This window comes from Bos indicus x Bos taurus, chromosome 18, assembly GCF_003369695.1.
Source record: "Bos indicus x Bos taurus breed Angus x Brahman F1 hybrid chromosome 18, Bos_hybrid_MaternalHap_v2.0, whole genome shotgun sequence".
Taxonomy (NCBI): Eukaryota; Metazoa; Chordata; class Mammalia; order Artiodactyla; family Bovidae; genus Bos; species Bos indicus x Bos taurus.
In genome coordinates, this window is record NC_040093.1 from 29955319 (window position 1) to 29980183 (window position 24865).

At 42.1% G+C, this 24865-nt stretch overlaps 2 protein-coding genes across 6 annotated transcripts in view; both read right to left on the minus strand.

The window, feature by feature from the left end:
* The window catches only part of CDH3 (cadherin 3), a 138636-nt gene extending 132318 nt beyond the window's left edge, over positions 1–6318 (minus strand). For 3 of the 4 annotated variants that reach the window (XM_027516161.1, XM_027516159.1, XM_027516158.1), the window contains exon 1: positions 6235–6318. In XM_027516161.1, the coding sequence (XP_027371962.1) occupies positions 6235–6275 (41 nt within the window). In that variant the 5' untranslated portion in view covers positions 6276–6318. The remainder of the gene's footprint in view (positions 1–6234) is intronic. The other variant, XM_027516160.1, reaches the window with a different exon arrangement.
* Positions 362–21801, minus strand: ZFP90 (ZFP90 zinc finger protein). Of its 2 annotated transcripts, none has more exons than XM_027516168.1 (5): positions 21589–21801; positions 21254–21322; positions 6660–6786; positions 6235–6330; positions 362–2423 (listed from the first exon to the last, which is right to left on the minus strand). In XM_027516168.1, the coding sequence occupies exons 2-5, from the start codon at positions 21284–21286 to the stop codon at positions 772–774; spliced, it is 1908 nt and encodes a 635-aa protein (XP_027371969.1). In that variant the 5' UTR covers positions 21287–21322; positions 21589–21801; the 3' UTR covers positions 362–771. The 2 variants fall into 2 exon arrangements, with proteins under 2 accessions (XP_027371969.1, XP_027371968.1); XM_027516167.1 differs by having other exon boundaries at positions 581–2423; positions 21599–21770.
* Positions 21802–24865: the final 3064 nt, after the last annotated feature.

A 24865-nucleotide genomic window follows, 5' to 3' on the forward strand; every position in this document is an offset into this window, starting at 1 on the left:
AATTTGCATATGTCTTGCTGCCTCTTATATTCAACTCCTGAGTGCTTGTTAAATATTTGTGCATCTGATTTATTTTAAAACTTATTTTAAAGCCCTGAATTCCAAAATATCTTTTCAGCGGCAAGACCATGGGGCCAAAGATCCAGAAGACCTGCATTTTCCACCCAGCTTTACTGTTATAAACTGTATCAGGCTTGCAAACCACTTCACATCTTTGGCTTTCAGTTTCATCTGTACAAGGAAGAGGCTGGACCAGCTGATTTAATTCTTTGAACGGTGAATTCCTGGAGGTGAAACTGGTTTCCATGGTAAATTTAATCTAAGAGCTGCAGTTGAATTCATTTGTCAAGCAATTTAAAAATGAGTTTTGGTCATCACTGTGGGAGTTTTATTTATTAAAAAAGGCTGTAAACACTGAGAGTTACAAATTAAATTGTTGAAAGTTGGTGATTCCCTGCATACATATATTCAAAAGCTTTACAAAGTCCAATATATAGGCATGTCATTTCTAACAGATTATATAAGACATCTGTAGTTGTTTTCACATGTATGTAATCAGATCTGAGAATGTGGCATTTAAAAAAAAAAAAACACTGCTAGTACAAAGATTTCTCAACACACAATGCGTACAAGCATACACACCTGCACGCATGTGTGCGTGCACACACACACAATTCATTATATCCTCAAGCTTCCTCTCCAGTAAGAATCTCCTGATACTGAATAATATTTTAACTAAAGCTTTCTTCGTATTTCTTAATGTCAAGGGTCCTAGAGTTTATTTCGTGTATGAATTCTCATATGTTTAGTAAGAGCTGAGCTTCGACTGAAGTTTTTCCCACATTCCTTACAAGCATAGGGTTTTTCTCCAGTATGGATCCTCTGATGATCATGCAGATTGGTTTTCTTTCGGAAAGCTCGCCCACATTCATTACATTCATAGGGTTTTTCTCCAGTATGAGTTCTCTCATGCTGAATGAGGGATGAACTCTGACTGAAGGCTTTCCCACAGTCGATACATTCATAGGGTTTCTCTCCAGTGTGGGTTCTCTCATGTTGAGTTAGTGATGAGCGTCGACTGAAAGCTTCTCCACATTCATTACATTCATAGGGTTTTTCCCCAGTATGAATTCTGTGATGCTCTATGAAACTCGTACTCCTTTTGAAAGCTTTTCCACATACATTACATTGATAGGGTTTCTCACCAGGATGAGAAATGGGTTGTTGACTGAAGGCCTGTTCACAATCATAGGGGTTCTTGTCTCCAGTGTGGATCCTCTGATGGTCAGAGAAGTCTGCAATGTGACTGAAATCTTCCCCACAGGCATTGCAATGATAGGACTTCACTTCAGGGACATTGCTTTCATCTTGAGTAAGAGATGAGCTGTGCTTGAAATCTATGCTGTAGTTATTGCTTTGGTAAGGTTTGCCTCTCTTATGAATCCTCATGTGTTTGTAAAGGGATGGGCTCTGACCAAAAGCTCTCCCACATATGCTACATTCGAAAGGTTTCTCTCCTGTATGTGTCCTCTCGTGTTGGACAAGAGAAGAACATCGACTAAAAGCTTTCCCACATTCCTTACATTGGAAGGGTTTCTCTCCACTATGTGTAACCTCATGCTGAGTGAGGGATGTGCCGTGCCTAAACGACCTCCCACACAAATTACATCGATAAGGTTTTTCTCCTGTGTGAATTCTCTGGTGCTGAACGAGAGAGGAGCTGCGCTGGAAGGCTTTTCCACAAAGACTACACTGATAGGGTTTCTCTCCAGTATGAGCATTCTCATGCTGACCTAGGGAGGAGCTATGCCTGAAGGCCTTCCCACACACATTACATTCAAAGGGTTTCTCTCCAGTGTGAATTCTCTGATGCTCAGTAAGTTGTGTCTTCCAGAGGAAGGTTTTCCCACAGTCAGTACATTCATGGTGCTTCTTTCCAGGATAAATTCCCTGATCTGTACCGTTGGGGAAAGCTCCATCTCCTTTATGAGTTTTCTCATGTTTAGTCAGAGATGATCTGTGAATAAATGCTTTTCTACATTTATTGCATTTATAAGGTTTCTTTTTTGCAAGGATATTATTCTGATTAAGTAAGTCTAAATTATGTCCCAAATTGCTCCCAAGTGTATCACATTCACTAGATCCTGGAGGAATGTTCAGTTGTGTAATCAGGTCTGTGTTCAATCTACAGTTTTCACCAAATGTATTTTGCTCACAAGTTTCCTCTGGTGTGATTATCTTCTTCTGGGTGGATGAATCTGGCCCCAGATGTCTCTTCCAGTTTTCCTTATGCCTTTCTAACTGGCCACTAAGGTCCCAAGCATCTTCTCCCGTGGTATGTGAGAGCTCATCTGTGCTAAGGGATACTTTAGATATACTCTGCTGCAGATGTGAAGATTTGGCTTCAGGCCTGGTCTTCCAGTCTGAAAGAAACCCAAAGTGCAAACATCCCCTATTCCCCTCTGTTAAAACAAACTGCTATAGTAGAAATGAAAAGACAGCAATTACATATCACTTTGTTTTGAAATTAGTCCAATAACTTCAAAAGAAGACCCTGAATGGAGAAAGGAAGAGTGGAGAGAGATGACAGAGCTATCATTGCAGAGCTATCATGAAGGATAAGTCCAGAATGAGAAAGCCCACATAGGGAATAAGGGAACCAGTTAGCATGAGAGAGTTAGGCACAGATACAAACAGAATAGGATCATAGTCTTTCATGCAGAGTCCTATCTGCTATTCATGCTCTTTGTCCATTTTACAAACTGCCATGGAATCTATCTTCCTAATACATTCATTTCATAATTTCTTTCAAGTCATTTCTGAAGCTTCAGATCTTCAAACCTTGCTGAGAAAATATGTAGCCAGTGAACTAACTGAAATGATTCTTTGACATAACTGGAGATAGAGGGCTATACTTCCCAAGCAGATAAAAAAGTAATATTTCAAGAGGCAAATCATCCTTGCCCTTACAACTAGAGCTGTGGTTTTAGTCTATCTGAGTTCTGATTTTACATTAATCACCTCTCTTAACCAAAAACAAAAAAATTGACCTTTAAACCTTTGTTTAACCTCTGAATACTAACAGCAGAAATTAATTACTGTCTAGGTTCTAAGAATGGTAATCTTTTAAAAACTAAGGGGAGGGAGGTTTCTGGAATGCGGGAGATGTTCCGTATCAAAAGAAGTTTGGGTTAGACAGGACAATGCATTTGTCAAAGTGAAATAAATGGTGCTTATAAGAGGTGTAAATTTCACTGTAATGTTTTTAAAAAAAAAAAAAAAAAAAGAACTATGAACAAATATTGAACTCCAGTCAACTATATACATGCTGAAGTATACAGGGGTGAAATGTACTCATGTCTGCAACTCACTAGGAAATGCATCAAAAGAAAGACAGATTAACAGATGGATAAAGATACGTGATAAAGCAAATATAATAGGTTACTATATAACAACAGGTTAACAATTATAGCATCATGGTGGTAGTATACAGTGTTCACTGTATAATCTTTTCAACTTCTCAAATGTTTGAAAATTTTCATATAAACATTAAAAGGGGAAAAAAAGAACCAGTAACTAAAGAATCCTAAATTCCCAAATTCCTTACCCTGGAACAAGACTCAATTCTAAATTCCTGAAGACAGAGAATACTTTGCATTCCTTTTAGAATATTTCTCAGTGGGACATTCAAGAAATGTTTGGTGAAATTAATGAATGAGAAAGTTCTTTCCCCAGCAAGATTCCATAACAATCAATAATTTTCTGACTGCCTTCAATATGCTCTGCAACACAGAGGGAAGATATTTAGAAACATAATAAATAGACACTCCAGGAGCTTAAAAATCTAAGAATAAAAACAAGACAATCTTTTGATGACTTAAAAAAAAAAAACCAATAGATGGCATGTAGTAAATTTGATTTTGTGTGGTAGAGATTACATAAATGGTATTTGTGACCAGGGAAGAAAGAAACAAGTATATTAGCATATATTAGGTTTTATGATTGAGAGAGACCTTGACTTTATAGATGGCTTTGGACAGAGAGAAACTATTATCTAATGAGGGAAATTATATGCTTCTTACAGAGAACATCGGAAAGTATGTAGGGGTGAAATGTACTCAGGTCTGTAACTTCAAAAAGAAATTCAGCCTAGTGGAGCTCTCTTTGGCAGGAATAGAAAGATATTACTGGAAGGTATGATGGGGACCTTTAAATCAAGGGAGTTTCTGCTTCCTATAATGAGGTAAAAGGTTCTTTCAGAGAATGGTAGTTTATGAGATAAAGCATTAAAATCCAACATGGTCCATGACGTGATGAATAAACAAAATGTGATATATCCATACAATGCAATATTACTCAGCAATACAAAGGAATGAAGTTCTGATACATGCTGCAACATGAATGAACCTTAAGCTAAGTGGAAGAAGCCAATCACAAAGGGCTACATATTATGATTCCATTTATAGAAAATGTCTAGAATAGGCAAATCCATAGAGACAAAAAGTAGCTTAATGGTTGCCAGGAGCTGGGGGGAATGAGGAGTAGAAAGTGACTGCTGATGGGTATAAGATTTCTTTTTGGAGATATTGAAAATGTTCTGCTTAATTAGATAGTGGTGATGGCTGCACAACTCTGTATTTATCCCAAAACAACCATTGAAATGTACACTTTTAAAGGGAGAATTTTATGGTATGTCAATTATACCTCAATTAAACTATGATTTTAAAAACCCAATATGGATTACAAAAAGATAGAGTGAGCAATTTCAACTGGGAATTATAGTAATCTAAATCTGAGGTGTGGTTTAAGATGTCACCAGTCCAATTTAAAAGGCAGGAAAATCTAAGATATTTCTCAAAGGAGGAAAATAACTTGGATTGAAAGAAAAAGACTAGACTGACTGTGGTTTCTGGCCTGAGGGACTGGCAATCTGATAATTCCTAATGGGCAAGAGGAGAAATGGGTAATAGGTAAGGTAGCAAAATGTGCTGACTGGGGATGCAAGATGATTAACTTAGACTTTACATCTTTAATAAGAACTCTGTGGGACTTGCATTGGAGGGGTCCTGTGGGAAGGGAAGAGAAAAAAAAAAAGTAACCAGGGTATAAGTAAGGACAATTCTGAGTCTATAGCACAGAATAAAGACTTGTAACTATCAGAAGGCAGGCACCCTTTTATAGAGAAGTAATATAGAATGGGCTTCCCAGGTAGCTCAGCTGGTAAAGAATCCACCTGCAATGTAGGAGACACTGGTTTGATTCTTGGGTCTGGAGAGTTCCCCTGGAGAAGGGATAAGTTTACACACTCCAGTATTCTTGGACTTCCTTGGTGGCTCAGACAGTAAAGAATCTGCCATGCAATGTGGGATACCTCGGTTTGATCCCTGGGTTGGGAAGATGCCCTGGAGGAGGGCATGGCAACCCAGTATTCCATGGCATTCCAGTATTCTTGCCTGGAGAATCCCCATGAACAGAGGAGCCTGGAGGGCTACAGTCCATGGGTTAGGAAAGAGTCGGACATGACTGAGCAACTAAGGACAATATAGAAAGAATGGAGAGGAAGCCAGAAGGCAGGCTCCTAATCCTAAAGACAGATTCACTAGGAGGGAAAAGCAAGAAAAGCCAAAGACCTAAAGCCAAGAAGCACTGAACAAGTGGGGAAGTCAGGAGAGAAGGATACTCTAGGAACTTTGGAGGGTAGAAATGAATCAGATGGGCAGGAGTGCAGGACAAGAGGAAGATAGCATTGCTCCCCAGACAGGTGGAACAGGAGTGTAGTCAGGGAAAGAAGTCTGGAGGGAGGGAGAATCAAGATTATGGGTATTCCTACAAGTCTGGGGCATCGACAGTGAAAGCAGCAAGATGAAACAAAGAGGAGACATGGGAGTTCAATTAATGTCTGAATGAGTAAGAAGAGAGATCTCCAAACAATGCAGGGACACTGAGGATACTAGAGGAGAAAATGATCCAGAAGTAGTGTTACAAGACAGGGAGAGATGGCATTCTGACTAAGACAAAGGGCTACTTTCAAAAAGGAAAAAGGGGTACCTTTTCCTCTGAGACCTATCAACAGCAACACGCCCTACTGGAGAAGGGAGACACACAAAGGTGTCATCCAGGAGACAGTGCAGCTCTTCTACAGATGGAGGAGCTCCCAAGGCAGCAAAGTGAAGGCCTCCCTCTCCCTCAGCTGTGCGACATTCGGCACTGATTCTTGGATTCTCCCTCATTTACCTGGACAGACAGGTCGTTGGATTTCTCCCTCTGCTATCCATGGTTCTTCTCCTTGCTCCAATTTGAAGATCACCTCTGGCTTGGAAACTTGATATCCTGCTCATAGGTAAACACATAAGATTTGGTTGTTTATGCAAGTTGACAAAAGAACCCTCTAAAAGTCAGAACTAGGACTTATCCTCAGCAACTCTGAAGGGAAAAAAAAAAGGTGCAATTTGAGGAGTCATGCAATCAAATGGCCTATTTCTGGTTCCTATTTACCTAAAAAGCAGGCTCAGAAACCCATAAAGCTGGGTCTCAACAAGATGAACAAACTGTAACCCTGAACACCCTGCTCACAGTCACCCAAACTATGAGCCCCACAACCTGATCTTCTGAGAAAGGGAAGACCTGCCAATACATAGACAAGAAGATGTGGTCCTTACCAAGAGAAACCAAGTGGCTATAGTTCTCCAACATCACATCCCTGTACAAGCGCCTCTGAGCAGCATCCACGTGGTGCCATTCTTCTTGGGTGAAGTTCACAGCTACATCCTTAAATGTCAGTGATTCCTGTAGGAACACATTCTTGCTCAAGTAGGGATCAATCCCACAAATGTTCCCATGGCAATACTGGGAACCTACTATAGGGTCTATCAAAAAAGGTGATCACATGTTTGATATCCTGAGGGGGCAAAGTGGGTTAAATATACTAGTTGTTACACAATTTTATAGAGAATCTAATATGGCACGCAGGAAAGTCATGAGGGGCAATATATTCCACAATCCTGTACGCCTACTTAGCTTTCATCTTGTTCCCTTCAAAGCCAAGTCTGTCTACATTATCACCAATTCCTCACTGCCCATGCACTGTCTTTGCTACAAAACCCAAATACAGCAGGGAATAAAAAGTGACTGCACCCCTTCACCCCCATTGCCAATCCCTCTAAACTCCCTACAAGTAACTACTATTAACAGTTTGGTGTATATACTAAGCCGTCCCTTTCCATGCTTCCTTCACCCTCTCCCCTCCCCCACACAGTCTTGTTTTATGAACTATCATTTATATTGTTCTACATCCTGCTTTTTAGATTTAGCTATGCATCTTGAAAGTCTTCCCTTAGTGCTTTGTATACTTTCACCTCATTACTTTCAATTGCTTCACAGCACTCCAGAGTGCATTTGGAGTACCATCACACACCCATCACCTAAAACTCACAGTACTCCACTGTGCTAAGAATAAGATTCAAGCTCGCCCCATCCCTCACTGGGCTCTGGCCCTGCTGACCTTGCTGACCCCTGAACACATTAAGCTTCTTCCCACCCTGAGCGCTGGATTGCCACATGGCTGACAACCAGTCACTAGTCCTTTAGGTCTCACATCCAGAACTGCCACCTGAGAAAAGGTGTCTCACCACCTCCTTCTCATTTACTACGCATCATATTACCATGCTTAATTTTCCTCCTAGCACAGACAAGTATCTCTCACTGTCCAAATTCCTGCCACCTGAACTTTAACTCAGGAACGAAACAGATGCAGATTTAAAAGGATGCTTGTACTTCTAGTAATTATCTGGAATTTCTTATTAGCTTTTCTGTCTCCCTGACTGCACACTCTGTGAGAATAGGGACTTTACCATCTTATTCAGTTATATGCCCCTCAAGTGCCTAAAGTAATACCCAGCAAATAGTGGATGCTGAAAAAAATACTTGGTGAATGAATAAATGGACAAATTCCTTTTGGATATTTGTATTAATTCCAATATTTTGCTATTACAAGCATCACTGCAATACATCCTTTGAGCAAATATGCTAGAATTTCTGTAGGCTGGCTAGCTAGAATTAGAAATGCCAGATCAGAGGTATTTTGCAAGCTATACTCCCCTCCAGTCACTCCTTCCTTACCCCCCACTGAAACCAGGCTGGCTAAGGACTCCCATGCCTCTGAATAGTCAAGTTCTGTTGTTCATGTGTTGATTTCTGTCTTGCCTCACCAAGCCTTGTTAAGACACCTGTCATCATGCTCAATATGAAATACGTCCTTTGGTCTTGGTGAAACCGATTTCTACCTCAAGAAGTACATAATAAAGTATGTAAAGACGATCAGCAGTAAAGCAAAGCCATGAGATTGCTGGAGCAGTGAGGGAAAGTTACATGGTTTCTGCCTGATTTCATGCCCTCCCTGTGTGCTGAGCTATAACTGAACCTAAGGAGTTCTTAGGTTCCTGGAAGACATCATCCTCTCCCCACCCTCCTGTCCATCTGTCCCTTGCTAATTACATTTCACACTTTGGAGGTAGATTAGCACATCTTCACAGAGGTCTTCTATCTCCCAACAGAAGGTCAATCCCCATATGATGTGCTTTAAGCCGCTCTGCAAATCCACAACTATTTAAACAGACCTAGTAATCTATTTAATCCTTGTTACCACCCTTATGGCAGAAAGCGAAGAAGAACTAAAAAGCCTCTTGATGAAAGTGAAAGAGGAGAGTGAAAAAGCTGGCTTAAAACTCAACATTCAGAAGACTAAGATCATGGCATCCGGTCCCATCACTTCATGGCAAATAGATGGGGAAACAATGGAAACAGTGACAGACTTTATTTTTCTGGGCTCCAAAATCACTGCAGATGGTGACTGCAGCCATGAAATTAAAAGACTCTTGCTCCTTGGAAGAGAAGCTATGACCAACCTAGACAGCATATTAAAAAGCAGAGACATTACTTTACCAACAAGTGTCTGTCTAGTCAAAGCTATGGCTTTCCAGTAGTCCTGTAGGGATGTAAGAGTTGGACTATAAAGAAAGCTGAGCACTGAAGAACTGATGCTTTTGAACTGTGGTGTTGGAGAAGCCTCTTGAGAGTCCCTTGGACTGCAAGGAGATCCAACCAGTCCATCCCAAAGGAAATCAGTTCTGAATACTCATTGAAAGGACTGATGCTGAAGCTGAAACTCCAATACTTTGGCCACCTGATGCAAAGAACCAACTCACTGGAAAAGACCCTGATGCTGGGAAAGACTGAAGGCAGGAGGAGAAGGGGAAGACAGAGGATGAGATGGTTGGGTGGCATCACCGACGCGACAGACATGAGTCTGAGCAGGCTCCGGGAGTTGGTGATGCGCAGGGAAGCCTTGCGTGCTGCAGTCCATGGGGTCGCAGAGTCGCACATGACTGAGCAACTGAACTTCCTAGTTAGATGGTGGGCATTATGAGAGCAGGGGCCATATTTTTTTTCTTTTTTTAACTCTAAAATACCAGTGTCCAGTAAGTATCTGACCCAACACTAAATATCTGTTTCCGGACTAAGCTGAGCCTTAAGGAGACGGCTGAGATCTGAATTTTAGAGAAAAGGGAGTGGCCCCCATCTCCTAGTGACTGAGGTGCACAATCACATTCATAAACAACAATGGTTCCTCCCTATCATATCTCTGCTCAACACTGTGGCTGTGTCTCCACAAGAACAGTGAAGGGCTGAAAATGTGGTAGATTTTTCTGACAGAGGTCAGGGATCTGACTGTGCCAGGCAAGATGATGCTAGATTAAAAAAGAAAAGACACTAGATATGTATTAGGTACCTGGCTTTACCATATGCACTGTGGTAGAATAAAAATGCAAATGAAAAACACTGCAGTCTTTGAATAGGTTTCAGTTTATTTTAAAATGTGTTATTTATTACTGTGTATTGTGAGGTACACAGTAATAATACACAGTGAAGTGAGGTGCTACCAATGTTCTGGGCACAGAAGAGAAACTTTAAGGAAGCTTATGTACTGGGCCTCGAGGGGTAAGTACCATTAGGAGGGGAGAAGAAAGAATGGGAATCCAGTCCTGGGATTGACAAATGAGAGAAGGGAGGCTGGTCTTGGGATACAGATGACCAGCAGGGAAAAGGTTTGGATCAAAGCAGACATTTTAAGTTAGGTTGTGAGAAGTAACACCTTTCCATTCCTACTCTGTCCTCTAAACATATAGCCCCTGTGGTTTAGGAACAGAGTTGCCAACCAACCTGTATTCCTTTGCTTAACTGGTTCCCTATGTTTAATGCATGGACTCTTGACTTTATTCTGCTTCCCCAAATAGGCTGAATGAATAGTAAAGTATGTGCTGACCAGTAACATATGTCTAGTCCATGCCACTCATCACTTCTTGCCCTGGTTGGACAGCTAACCTGTTCTACTACTCATGGTTTCACCAATTCTTTCCTATGTACTATCAGAGTCACTTCTCTAAAACACACATTTGATCATACATACAAACCCTTCATGTCTTCCCACTTTTCCCAATACTTACTGCCCTCACTCAGCACATGCCACCATCATCTCTTACCTGGATCACTGCTACAATCTCCTACCTTGTCCCGCCTTTTCCACTCATGCCCCACCCATCTCAAGTCTGTTTTCCATATAACAGCTAGACTCATCTTCTTAAAACCTTTCAGAGCAGGTCATTCCTTTGCTTAAAAGCCTCTGATGGCATCCCAATTCACCCCAAGTAAAAGTCAGTCTCTACAGTAGCTACACAGTCCTTCACAATCCGCCCCCACGCCCCGTCTCCCTGCCTTCATCCTAAACCTCATCTCCAACCTACTGCTCTCTTACCTTCACTCACCCCACCCTCCTAACAACAACTGGAACACAACACACATGCTTCCACCTTCAGGTCTTTGCTTTGCCTGTTCCTTGACTTGGAAGTCTCTTCCTGCAGATATGCACACGGCTCCCCACTCAGTTTCTTCAGCTTTTTGTTCAAATGTCACTTCACCAAAGCAACCTTCCCTGACCACATCATATAAAATAGCACCCCCCCCCCCCAATCCTCAACTGTCATTCTGTTCTTTTCCCTTTTCATAGTCCTTATACCTGATACGTGACATTTTCATTTGTTTACAGGCTGCATCCCACAGCAGAATATAAATTCCAGGAGTGTAGGAATATTACCTATTTTCTCTATAGCTAATAAATATTTAATAAACTTTCCTTGAGATTAAAAGTTGGACTCCTTGCTGTGAGCTCCTGAGCCCTTCCTAAGTCCTCACCTAATCCCACAGCCTCAGCTTTGGCTTCTCTTTCCCTTGCGCACCATGGTTCAGTGTGGAGAACATTTACACCTCCTTGACACAAAACGATCTCTTTCTCTTGTGCAAGTTCTGCTTCAAAAGGCTGGTCTTCCCTTCTCTGCCTGACTAACACTCTCACCAAGACTCAGTCAAGTTCTCCCCTTGAGGCTCTATTCCTACCTACAGCTCTGGGTTAAGTCCACCCCCACCACAGCTCCCTCCCTGGGTTTCTCTTCAGCACAGCTCGTAAGACTACATAAATTACAGTGACTGTTACCTAATTGTTCAGTGGTCTTCTAGGGGGTCAAGTTCTTTGTCTTAGGAACCTTCAAATCTTCAGAGGCCAGAACCATTTCCGGACATAAGGACAGTCAAGAGTTTGCAAGATTAAATCGGTAAAAAGAGCCTTGGTGTGAGTCAGCCACTAAGAATTAGATCAGCTTTAGGGCATTCTAATGCAAGTCACACCTCAGACTGTAATGATCCAAAGATGCCTTACAAACACTGCTTATCCTTCTTCCAGATATAACTGGAACTCATAATCAATAAGTTTTAAAAATTAACAAGGAGTATTAAATATTCCCCTTCCTCATGCTGACATAAAGAGGACCTTGGCCAAAAGATGGAGCCCAAAGCAAAGAACTGGAAACAGCACATGCTAAGTTGAGAAGGCCCAATGTCATGGGCCCCTAAAAGGCTCCACAACTAATAAATGTGTAGTTTCCTTAGGCAAATCACACACATCTCCTGGAGATCCAATTTTCTCATCTATGACACAGACTCCCTGAACTGAAGAAATACGAGTTCTACCAGCAAAAGGGTGAAAGAGTATATCCAGAAAGGACATTTACAACTGTAAAGCGACAGGTTCCTCCAACTATACCCTACCAACCCTGTAGGAGAACTCCCCTAAAACTAATACTCAGGAAACTTTGTAGTTTTAAAACTTTGCAAAGCTGAAAACCAGAGTCTGGCAGCTAATGAGTAAAAATAATCTTAATTATTTGTTATATATTTTAAAATATTATATTTATACTATATGTGATCTTTATTATATTTAATAGAAAATGTAGTATTTAATTAGGTATATTATATACAATTGGCCACACAATGCCCTAACGCTCTAGATCTATGCTGTCTAATACAGTATCCACTAGCCACATGTGAATACTGAATACTTGTAATGTGGCTAGCCCAAATTAGGACATGCAGTTAAGTGTGAAACAATGGATTTCAAAGACTTAGTACAAAAAAAAAAAAGTAAAACATGTCATTAACCATTTTAAAACGTTGATTCATGTAGAAATGGTAAGATTTTGGCTATATTAGTTTAAATAGTATACATTACTAAAATTAACTTCACCCGTTTTCTTAACATTGTGGCTACTAGAAAATTTTAAATTATCCATGTAGCTTGTATTATGTTTGTTTTGGATAACACTGTTCTAAATTGTTCTAGATCTCCACCTCAGGTCATTCTCTCTAGGTGACTGAATCATCTTTCTAATTTTGCATCCTGCCATACATCCCATGCTTTCCACAAGTGGACTCTTTGCTCTGACTATATTATTACTCTTTCACGTTTCCTTGCCTTTGCACATCCTGTTCTGACCATTGTTTATTTTCTTCCCTCAGATCTAGACGAAAAATTCTGAGTCATCCTTCTAGAACTAGTTCAACAGTCTCTTCCTTTCTGAAGCTTTTCCAGATCCCGCATCCTCCCCCTGCCACCTCTGGTATTTGGTCTCTATCTCCATTTCAGAACTGTACCTATATTTTCATGTTTTTCTCCCTCAACAATTTCTCAGACTTTTCACTTCAGTATTTTCAAAACTATGTATGTTGGAATTTTCCAGAATCACATGGGCAAATTACAAAAATTGGCCAAGCGTGAAGGGCCCTACCAGGCAACATTTAAAAGCCCCTCATGTGATACATCATAAAAAAGCAACAATTAACATTTATTGAGCATTCACCCACACGTCCTCTCACTAAATTTTCTCACTGACTCCTTACTGCCAGCCCACAGGAAGCAGGCACCTTCTCCTGACTGGTTCTGAAGGGCGACTCTGGCTAAGAATACCACCTGGCATAGAGCAGGCATTCCAAAAATGTCTGCTGAGTAAATGAAAAGGGTCTGGGTAGTTCTTACCAAAGGAAAATGAGGAGTTATTTTGAGGGTTAAAAAATATAAAAATTAGTGAATTCTGATCTTGAATTATAAAAAGCAGGGGTAAATGGCAAAATGTTGGCATTAATAGCCAAATCTAAAAGCTGGCTCCTCTGAAATACTGGCCAAACAGAAAAATCTCTGACAAATCTAGTGAGAGAAGAAATAAAAATAAATAAAATTTTAAATAAGGAGATACAAATGTCTATTGCTCAGGCATATACAAACTAAGGAAGATTTTTAGCAAGAAGACCCACCAGCAAGATTTTCTGATGTCCAGATAGACAAAGAAAGATACCTTGGTTTTGGTGATATGTATAGAACAGGAGCCTGCCAGTAGAATTTTTTTTGAATAATCCTGAGGCAGACTAATTTTGAGTGGCCTGTTCTGAAATGATGGATCAAAGGGGCAATGCAGGTCGCCTTGAATGCGACTACTAGGTATAGTGGAAATGAGTATGGAACACAGTTTCTGCACTACCAGTGTTTAACAGTTCGGCCAAACGTCATCCTGCTGTGAAGAGATTTATAGCACCCAACTTTACTTTTCCAGATAATTAACGGGTTTCATATGCGATAAAATGTTTTTCTTTTTTTTGAAAAGCAGAATATTTATATACAAACATATACACTAGATGGAGCTTTAAAAACACAAATAGATTCTACCACGGGGTAAGATATAGTAGTTTGCAGCGGACCAGAACAACAACAAAAGCACTCACAAAAAGCATCTAGTTAAATGCAACTTATTGGTGTAAAAACAGAGAAGGCTAGAATGTTAAAATTCAGGAGAGAAGTAAATGACAGAAAGGATATGGGAAAATATAGTTGTTTTTCCTGGGGGCACTCGCCGATTTTGGCTACAGGAAGGAAACTGAATATTGAGCTTGTCTCAAGCAGAGGGCTATAGCTTGCGGGGGTCACAGGTGAGGGTTAAGGGAGATTAGAAACCAGGGAATGGCAGAATTTTGGCAATCAAGGCTGGAGTGAAAATTTTTTAAACATAAGTGGCTTCAAACACAGCCAGTCTCTTGAAATTTTCAGAATACTGACACAGGGCAGGAACTTGAAAAATCTAAGCTGAAAAACAGTATTGGGGGAAAAAAATGAACAGAATTCATGAACTGCCAGTAGAACAGACTCTTGGAGAACACAACATGCTATCAATAAAAGCACAAGGTCATCCCAGAGGTAGATTGTATCTTATCAAAACTGCAAATAATCCATGACTCATATTTAAAAATCTACCTAGAAGGAAAACTCAGAAACAGATGTCTTCACTCACTGTAGTTATTCTAAACGTTTAAAAAAGAAAGAATACCAAACCTTTATAAACTTTACAAGAGAAAGGAAGGTGGGACCTTTCCTGTTCATTTTATGAGGCCAGTACAACCTCAACAACAAAACCTTTAAGACATTTCAGTAAACTAAAGTTATAGATCGCTTATCTTATGAATTTAGATGCAAAATCCTAAAATCAAAAAAAAAATTCCAGCCATATCAATGGAAAATATACCTTGACTAAATGATGTTTATTAGAGAAATCAAAGGATGGATTTAATATTTAAAATTCAACTGACTTAGCCTTCTACTCCTCTTTATCTCAGATTCTCCTTTCTCCCTTGCATTTTGTACATTTCTCTTCTGCCTTCCCTTCTCAGAGTTGAAGAGTCAGAACAGCCCTGCCTTGGAAGATGAGAAAGGTGGTGTGGCAATGTACCCACCTGCATCAAGAGTGCTGAGGGCAGGTGGAAGAAATGGTTAGCATGGCTGAGATACCAGTAACACTGAGCAGATAAGTAAATGTATTGAGAATGTTGAGAGCCTGGTTTCTCACTGCTGGAAAAAATTATCTAATAAAACTGAAAGGACAGAAGCTAGGAAAACCACCTGGAGTACTGGACTGGAAAGTAACTCAAAATTTTAAATACACAGAAATAGTTATATTAAAAAAAATAAGGGGATAAACCAATAAAATACCCAACAATGTGTTAAGAAATGTGAAAGATCTTAGTGAAGTGGGTAATTTTAAAATCCTAGGCCACCAATGTTGACAGAAAAAAGGAGAGACAGTAATTGAGGAAGAAATAGAGAAAGTCATCCTTGCTATAAAAAGCCTGGATCCAAATATTTTATAGGTAAATTATTTCAAAAGACAGAACTGAAAAGCAATCAAAATGTTTCTACAAATTAACTGTGAGCATGCCACCAAAACCTGCCAAAGAGCCAGCTCTTGCTCTGAGGGTTGCGTTACTTAAGAACACAGATGTAATTTTAAAAAAAATTGTTTTAATCATCTATTGTAACCAATGGGATTTTATCTCAGTATTAATAGTAGAAGCATTAGAAGCAATTTAAATGTTCTATGAGAAATGGTTAATTTTGGCATATATTTTAAGCAATATAAAACAGCCTTAAAAATGATTTAAAAAATGAAAGATTCTCTCAAAAATTATACTTAATGTTTAAGGGAAGTGTTCAAGGGAAAAACATATATAGGGAGAAAAGAAGGAAATTCATGAGAATAAATAATGAAGTGCTAAAAGAATTTTTTACTAAAAAGCCTGTATTAAATATATGCTCACACACTTTGATAAAATGTATTTTAATAAAGGTAATAGAAGTCACAGAAAATTCAGGAAAACAATTTTATTTTTGAAATGTGTCTTAGAGGAATAGGTTTTGACATACTAACACTGTCTTAAAAACAAATTTCTTAAGACTGTTCAGTGAAAGTCACACTGTTTCATGCAGTTACTTTATCAAAAAATGAGCATCACCACAAATGGAAAAATTACATTTTTGTTATGTGAAGAGAAGAAAATGCAGAAAGTATAAAATGACTTCTTAGGGTTAAGTGATTATTAATGTTCATTCACGAGACACCCACTTAAAGCATGTGTACTCTGGAGCAAAGGATGAAAGAAGTCAGGTGGTCCTACTGCACAAAAGCAGGAAGCCCCATACAGAGATAGATGGGTAAGCACATCACTCCATGACCTAAGAGAGCACTATGACAAGTATGCACAGTGCACAGGAGAGGCACTTGATCTTACCCAGGGGAAGTAGGGTCTGAATTGAAGCTTAAAGACCAGCACAGTCAGCTCGGGAAGAGATTAAGAAAGGGGGCCTCCACACAGAGGGAGCCTGAATATCCCTGACCACAAATATCCTGATCTGGTTCAGCAAGTGGCTTGGTTTCCCTGGAACACTGTGTCTGAGTTGCAGTGACTTGAGACAGCTTTTGCTGGGTCTGTTCATCCTGATGACCAAGCCAGAGCTCTCTTGGGATCTAAAGTCAACAGACACCAGGGCCTGGTCCCTTTGCATTGCCTCCCCTTCAAGATACAACACCGAGAAACCTGGTCGCCACAAGCAGCTTTTGCTTATAAAACCTTCCTCATTTCCTACTTTTCCGGTGGCTTCAATTTTAAGAATGGTAAACAGCTTTTCAAAATCCTAACTAAAAACACAGTACATATATAATGAAAAAAAAAAATGCATAGTGTTTACACAGCTATAGTTATTAACAATTTATACATAGATCCCCAAGATTTGGGGGTATCTCACCTGACCCATCTCTGCTCCCACTGCCCTCCCACCATAGGGCGACTTCAATTGTTTGTTAGCCAAGACCTGGGAGAAGGTCTTACCTGCAGGAGCCCCAACTTTCAAACTCTTGCTCCTGCACATCATTCACAGCAATCTTTAATTGTACAGTTTCCAGCTCAAAAACTTGGGCTCAAGCTACAACAGTCTCCTCGCAGCTCCTTGAACACACCAGACACACATCCCACTGTTTTTCCAGACCTGAATGTTAACTCCCATACTTCCTTCCATTCATTCATTCATACAGTCATTGAGCAAATAGTTAATGAACCAACCCCTATGATATGTTAGGACACTTTTCTAGGCAACTGGGAAACATTAGTAAACAAAAAGCAGAGACCATTACAAATTTTGTTCCCTCATGTATCCCAACCACCTAGAAAAGTGTCTTGGGCTTCCCTCATGGCTCAGCTAGTCAAGAATCCACCTGCAATGCGGGAGACCTGGGTTTGATCTCTGGGTTGGGAAGATCTCCAACAGAAGGGAAAGGCTACACTCCAGTATTCTGGCCTGGAGAATTCCATGGTCTGTATAGTCCATGGGGTTGCAAAGAGTTGAATACAACTGAGCGACTTTCACTTCACTTCTTCAGAAAAGTGTCTTAACACAACATAGGGGTTCAGTGACTATCTGCTGAATGAATGAATGGATTACCAAGGCCAAAAAGAAAAAAGCCCAAAATCCCTTGTATTCTCATCTTCCCACACCGACTGTCATACAGGACAATGGTTTCAGGTGTAGGCCCCTCATCTTCTTGCCTCCCAACCTGTGTTCCCAGATGCTCAGTTGTGTCAGACTCTTTTCGACTCCATGAATGGTAGCCTGCCAGGCTCATCTGTCCACAGGATTCTACAGGCAAGAACACACTGGACTAGGTTGCCATTTCCTTCTGCAGGGGATCTTCCCAACGCAGGGATAAAACCCACATCTCCTGTATTGGCAGGTGGATTTTTTTTTTTTAACTGCTGAGCCACCTGGGAAGCTCCCCAACCCCTGACCACAGTCAGTCAGCTCTACTCCCATTACCTATATTTTTACTTGCTTCGAGCCTGCTCCTATTCAAAGATGCAATCTTCATTGAATCTTTCCCACAGGCACACTTTCCTCTCCCTTCTGCACTTACAGCAGGCTCTGGATCTCTGCAGCAACACTTGACACCACCTTTCTAGTGCTATACTTCTACATGAGGCTGTCTTTCCCTATTAAATTAACTTCCCGGATAAGTAGTCACATGACTCACTATTCAACTTTTGTACTCTTAACAGAAGCAGAAGATATTAAGAAGAGGTGGCAAGAATACACAGAAGAACTGTACAAAAAAGATCTTCATGACCCAGATAATCACGATGGTGTGATCACTCACCTAGAGCCAGACATCCTGGAATGTGAAGTCAAGTGGGCCTTAGGACGCATCACTACGAACAAAGCTAGTGGAGGTGATGGAATTCCAGTTGAGCTATTTCAAATCCTGGGAAGATGATGCTGTGAAAGTGCTGCACTCAACTTGCCAGGAAATTTGGAAAACTCAGCAGTGGCCACAGGACTAGAAAAGGTCAGTGTTCATTCCAATCCCAAAGAAAGGCAATGTCAAAGAATGCTCAAACTACCGCACAATTGCACTCATCTCACACGCTAAATGCTCAAAATTCTCCAAGGCAGGCTTCAGCAATACGTGAACTGTGAACTTCCAGATGTTCAAGCTGGTGTTAGAAAAGGCAGAGGAATCAGAGATCAAATTGCCAACATCCGCCGGATCATCGAAAAAGCAAGAGAGTTCCAGAAAAACATCTATTTCTGCTTTATTGACTATGCCAAAGCCTTTGACTGTGTGGATCACAAGAAACTGTGGAAAATTCTTCAAGAGATGGGAATACCAGACCACCTGACCTACCTCTTGAGAAACCTATATGCAGGTCAGGAAAGCAACACTTAGAACTGAACATGGAACAACAGACTGGTTCCAAATAGGAAAAGGAGTACGTCGAGGCTGTATATTGTCACCCTGTTTATTTAATTTCTATGCAGAGTACATCAAGAGAAACGCTGGGCTGGAAGAAGCACAAGCTGGAATCAAGGTTGCCGGGAGAAATATCAATAACCTCAGATATGCAGATGACATCACCCTCACGGCAGAAAATGAAGAGGAACTAAAAAGCTTCTTGATGAAAGTGAAAGAGGAGAGTGAAAAAGTTTGCTTAAAGCTCAACATTCAGAAAACGAAGATCATGGCATCCAGTCCCATCACTTCATGGCAAATAGATGGGGAAACAGTGGAAACAGTGTCAGACTTTATTTTTTTGGGGCTCCAAAATCACTGCAGATGGTGACTGCAGCCATGAAATTAAAAACTGCCTACTCCTTGGAAGGACGGTTATGACCCACCTAGATAGCATATTGAAAAGCAGAGACATCACTTTGCCAACAAAGGTCCAGTCAAGGCTGTGGTTTTTCCTGTGGTCATATATGGATGTGAGAGTTGGATTGTGAAGAAAGCTGAGCACCAAAGAAATGATGCTTTTGAACTGTGGTGTTGGAGAAGACACTTGAGAGTCCCCTGGACTTCAAGGAGATCCAACCAGTCCATTCTGAAGGAGATCAGCCCTGGGATTTCTTTGGAAGGAATGATGCTAAAGCTGAAACTCCAGTACTTTGGCCACCTCATGCGAAGAGTTGACTCATTGGGAAAGACTCTGATGCTGGGAGGGATTGGGGGCAGGAGGAGAAGGGGACGACAGAGGATGAGATGGCTGGATGGCATCACCGACTTGATGGACCTGAGTTTGAGTGAACTCGGGGAGTTGGTGATGGACAGGGGGGCCTGGAGTGCTGCAATTTATGGGGTCGCAAAGAGTTGGACACGACTGAGCGACTGAACTGAAGGGCCATGCTCAAAGAAAGAGAACCACTGACATTGGGAAATTTCTGCCTAAAAAGCTCCATTTGTAGGGCCAGTGTTCTGTCATGTCCTGTCCTCTGTCTAGTCATCAACTGCAGCCTGAGGTAGGTAACCCAAGTGAACACTGTCAGGCCGTTCTATGAGAATACAGCTGAACCAGAGTGCTTTAGGGAACACAGGCTTAAAAGTGAAGTTTAAAGAGGTCTCTAAGTTCACTGCTTGGAACACAGATCCATTTTCACCATCAAAACGTAATCCTACCCCCAGCGGGGAAATGATAATCACCTCCATGATGTGTCAAGTATGTTAAGTCATCTGAATTCTCACAAGCTACTGAGAAAACACTTTATATGGAAAGGTGCTGATGAAGTGATTTCCTCTGGCTCTCCTCAAACCAAGTAACTGGTTTGTTCTAGTTTTGTTACTTGTCTTACTCCTGAAGGCTCACTCATTAAAAAGAAAACATGTAACAAGAAGTAAAATAATATAAAGGCATGATATACTGTGTTTAATTTACTGTAAACTGCTTTTAAAGAACATCAGTAATTTTTATCTGCTTCGACTGTCTCCTGCCCTAGCAACTAGAATTTGTGATTTTTTTCCCCCTTAACTGTAGGAGAGTGTGGATTAAAACACCAACTGAACCTTGTTATATTTTCACGGATAGACTCTATGTAATTCAATGGGTAAGCTCAGAGTTGGGATGCTTCTAGAAAGTGCCTCCTCTCTCACAAGAATAAATAGGTTCACAAATCAGTATCATATTAATTAAGTCGAAGGCTGGACATCCTGGGACGTGCATTACTATACCTGTTAGAGCAGAAAAGAACACGAAAAGCTATGGGACAATCTTCCTTTGTTGTTTCCCTCCTTGCCTGGGAAGAGACCATCTCCAGCCTCTTCCTAAGCAACTCCAGACCAGGCTTCTCTGGCACCTGGGTCAGAAGCTGGGGCTCCTCTCTCCTTCACTCACAGTCACTTTCCCCTCTACAGTTTTCTATCCTGTCACCCCACCCTCCAGATTCCTAATCCAAAGAGTTCAAGGAATTGGCTTGGCACTCGGGAGTCTCAACACTGGCACTCCCCAACACGTCCACTCTCAACTCCTCCCACAAGACCACCCCTCCCTGGTCCCCTCCTTCCCACAATGCAGGGCCCCTTCGGAGAAGCCCGCTCCGCCCAGCTCTGGACACTCTGGTTTCGCAAGGCTAGGAGGCTCCGAGGAGGCGAAAGAGCCGGGAAGGGGATTCGCTCCAGTGGAGAACAATGACCGCTCCAAATACACCCCGGGGTAGCGACGGGCTGCTCACCTGGTGCCTGGCCGTCGGAGGCCTCGGGGCCATCCCTGGGTCGCCGGGCAGGGCTCCCAGGGACAGGGTCTGGGGAGAGAGAAGAGGGCCCACTCAGCCGGCTGTGACCGCCGACTCCACCGCGGCCCGCCCGCCTCCGCCCCCGAGCCACTTCTCCAGAGTAGAGAGGTGGGGAAGCGCGCGGGCCCCGCGTGGGCCTGCCTTCCCCAAAATGAAAGGCTCGCCGCCGGCCTGACACTCTCCTCCGGCCACGCCCAGTACCACCCGCGGGACCGTGGGCGCGGTTGCGCGCACGCACGCCAAGCCCGTGGGAGGGGCCGCCCCGACCGGCGCACTCGAAATCACCGCCTGCTGGGGCTCCGGACTTCGCGGCCTCGGGCCCATACGGTGCTCCGGCCGGCTCCTTCCACTGCGGGCCTAGTTCTCGGCAATTCTGAAGCGCTCGGGGCGGCCCAAAGCGGCCTTAGCCGCACCGCGTCTGGACAATGGCCCCAGCGGCCCGTTAGAGCGGGAGGTGCGCCTGCGCACGCGGAGCCTAGCTCCCTCCACCCCCGGCCGTGGCGGGCGCGCGACTACACTTCCCAGAGGCGCCCGCGCCTGGGTCCCACCGAGGCTGCCGGGGAGGACGCGCGTTTTCAGAGGCGCCCAGGTGGGGACTGCTGTCAGGGCCCAACGGGGCAGAGAGTGGAGCTTGAGTACTCCTGCGTCCGAGTAACAATCACCGAGTGTCTTCTCTGTGCCAGGGGCGTGTTGCTCGTGGCAGGATACTGCGATAAATCGGGCAGGAAATATCCTGCTTTTGGAAAGCGAGCGTGCACTCCTGTGGACTAGGCAGTAAAACGTAAATATATCAACAAGACAATTTCACTTACTGACTTCAGCCATAGGAATGAGACAGTGGAGGGCACGGGGCAACATTGTCTCTTCTGTGCCGTCTTCACTCGTGGGTCAGTGCTGAAGGCTTGGACACGGACTCCCCAGACCACATATACTACGACTAAAATACTTGATGAAATAGTTGGTACTAGAGAAGGAAAGAACAGAAAGCCTTCAGATGAATCCCCTGGTAGCCTCCTGAACAGTATTAAAAAACAAACTGTACTGTGGTTCTTGTGGTTAAGTCACTAAGTCCTGTACGACTGTTGCCAGCCCATAGACTGCAGCCCATAGGCGCCTCTGTCCATGGGATTTTCCAGGCAAGAAGAATACTGGAATGGATGGTCATTGCCTTCTCCAGGAGATCTTCCAGACCCAGGGATCCAACCGGGGTTTCCTAAGTTGAAGGTGGATCCTTTACTTGACTGAGCCACCAGGGAATTACAATATTCAATCAGTTCAGTCGCTCAGCCGTCTCCATCTCTTTAGGACCCCATGGACTGCAGCACGCCAGGCTTCCCTGTGCATCAACAACTGGCGCCTACTCAAATCCATGTCCATTGAGTTGGTGATGCCATCCAGCCATCTCATCCTTTGTGGTCCCCTTCTCCTCCTGCCTTCAATCTTTCTGAGCATCAGGGTCTTTTCAAATGAGTGAGTTCTTCACATTAGGTGGCCAAAGTATTGGCGTTTCAGCTTCAGCATCAGTCCTTCCAATGAATATTCAGGGCTGATTTCCTTTAGGATGGACTGGTTGGATCTCCTTTTAGTCCAAGGGACTCTGAAGAGTCTTCCCCAGAACCACAGTTTGAAAGCATCAATTCTTTGGTGCTCAGCCTTCTTTATGGTTCAACTCTCACATCTGTACATGACTACTGGAAAAACCATAGTTTCGACTATATGGACCTTTGTTGGCAAAGTGATGTCTCTGCTTTTTTAATACGCTAAGTTTGTCATAGCTTTTCTTCCAAGGAGCAAGCATCTTTTAATTTCATGGCTGCAGTCACCATCTGGAGTGATTTTGGAGCCCAAAAAAATAAAGTCGGCCGCTATTTCCACTGTTTCCCTATTTGTTTGCCATGAAGTGATGGGACCGGATGCCATGATCTTAGTTTTCTGAATGTGGAGTTTTAAGTTAACTTTTTCACTCTCCACTTTCACTTTCATCAAGAGACTCTTTAGTTCTTTTTCCCTTTCTGCCATAAGGGTGCTGTCATTTGCATATCTGAGGTTATTGATATTTCTCCCAGCAATCTTGATTCCAGCCTATGCTTCAACTAGCCAGCATTTCTCATGATGTACTCTTCATATAAGTTAAATAAGCAGGGTGACAATATACAGCCTTGAGGTACTCCTTTTCCTATTTGGAACCAGTCTGTTGTTCCATGTCCAGTTCTAACTGTTGCTTCCTGACCTGCATACAGATTTCTCAGGAGGCAGGTCAGGTGGTCTGGTATTCCCATCTGGTGAAGAATTTTCCAGCGTTGTGGTCCACACAGTCAAAGGCTTTGGCATAGTCAATAAAGCAGAAGCAGATGTTTTTCTGGAACTCTCTTGCTTTTTCAATGATTCAGCGTATGTTGGCAATTTGATCTCTGGTTCCTCTGCCTTTTTAAATCCAGGTTGAACATCTAGAAGTTCATGGTTCATGTACTGTTAAAGCCTGGCTTGGAGAATTTTGAGCATTACTTTACTAGCACGTAAGATGCGTGCAGTCGTGTGGTAGTCTAAGCATTCTTTGGCATTGCCTTTCTTTGGGATTAGAATGAAAACAGACCTTTTCTAGTCCTGTGGCCACTGCTGAGTTTTCCAAATTTGCTGGCATATTGAGTGCAGCACTTTCACAGCATCACCTTTTAGGATTTGAAATAGCTCAACTGGAATTCCATCACCTCCACTAGCTTTGTTTGTAATGATGCTTCCTAAGGCCCATTTGACTCTGCATTCCAAGATGTCTGGCTCTAGGTGAGTGATCATACCATTGTGGTTATCTGGGTCATGAAGATCTTTTTTATATAGTTCTTCTGTGTATTTTTGCCACCTCTTCTTAATATCTTCTGCTTCTGTTAGGTCCATACCATTTCTGTCCTTTATTGTGCCCGTCTTTGCCTGAACTGTTCCTTTGGTATCTCTAATTTTCTTGAAGAGATCTCTAGACTTTCACATTCTATTGTTTTCCTCTATTTCTTTACACTGATCACTGAGGAAGGCTTTCTTATCTCTCCTTGCTATTCTTTGGAACTCTGCATTCACATGGGTATATCTTTCCTTTTCTCCTTTGCCTTTCACTTCTCTTCTATTCACAGCTATTTGTAAGGCTTCCTCAGACAACCATTTTGCCTTTTTGCATTTCTTTTCCTTGGGGATGGTCTTGATCCCTGACTCCTGTACAATGTCATGAACCTCTGTCCATAGTTCTTCAGGTACTTTGTATATCAGATCTAATCCCTTGAATCTATTTGTCACTTCCACTGTATAATCATAAGGGATTTAATTTAGGTCATACCTGAATGGTCTTGTGGTTTTTCTTACTTCAATTTAAGTCTGAATTTGGCAATAAGGAGTTCATGGTCTGTGCCACAGTCAACTCCCGGTCTTGTTTTTGCTGACTGTATAGAACTTCTCCGTCTTTGGCTGCAAATAATATAATCAATCTGATTTCAGTATTGACCATCTGGTGATGTCCATGTGTAGAGTCTTCTCTTGTGTTGTTGAAAGAGGGTGTTTGCTCTGACC

Coding starts and splice junctions, on each gene's coding strand:
- ZFP90 (XM_027516167.1), bottom strand. CDS start 21,637: ATGGGCCCGAGGCCGCGAAGTCCGGAGCCCCAGCAGGCG. Junction 21,323..21,598: donor GTCCGGAGCCCCAGCAGGCG/GTGATTTCGAGT, acceptor CTCTCTCCCCAG/ACCCTGTCCCTGGGAGCCCT. Junction 2,424..6,234: donor CCAACGACCTGTCTGTCCAG/GTAAATGAGGGA, acceptor GGTTTCTTTCAG/ACTGGAAGACCAGGCCTGAA.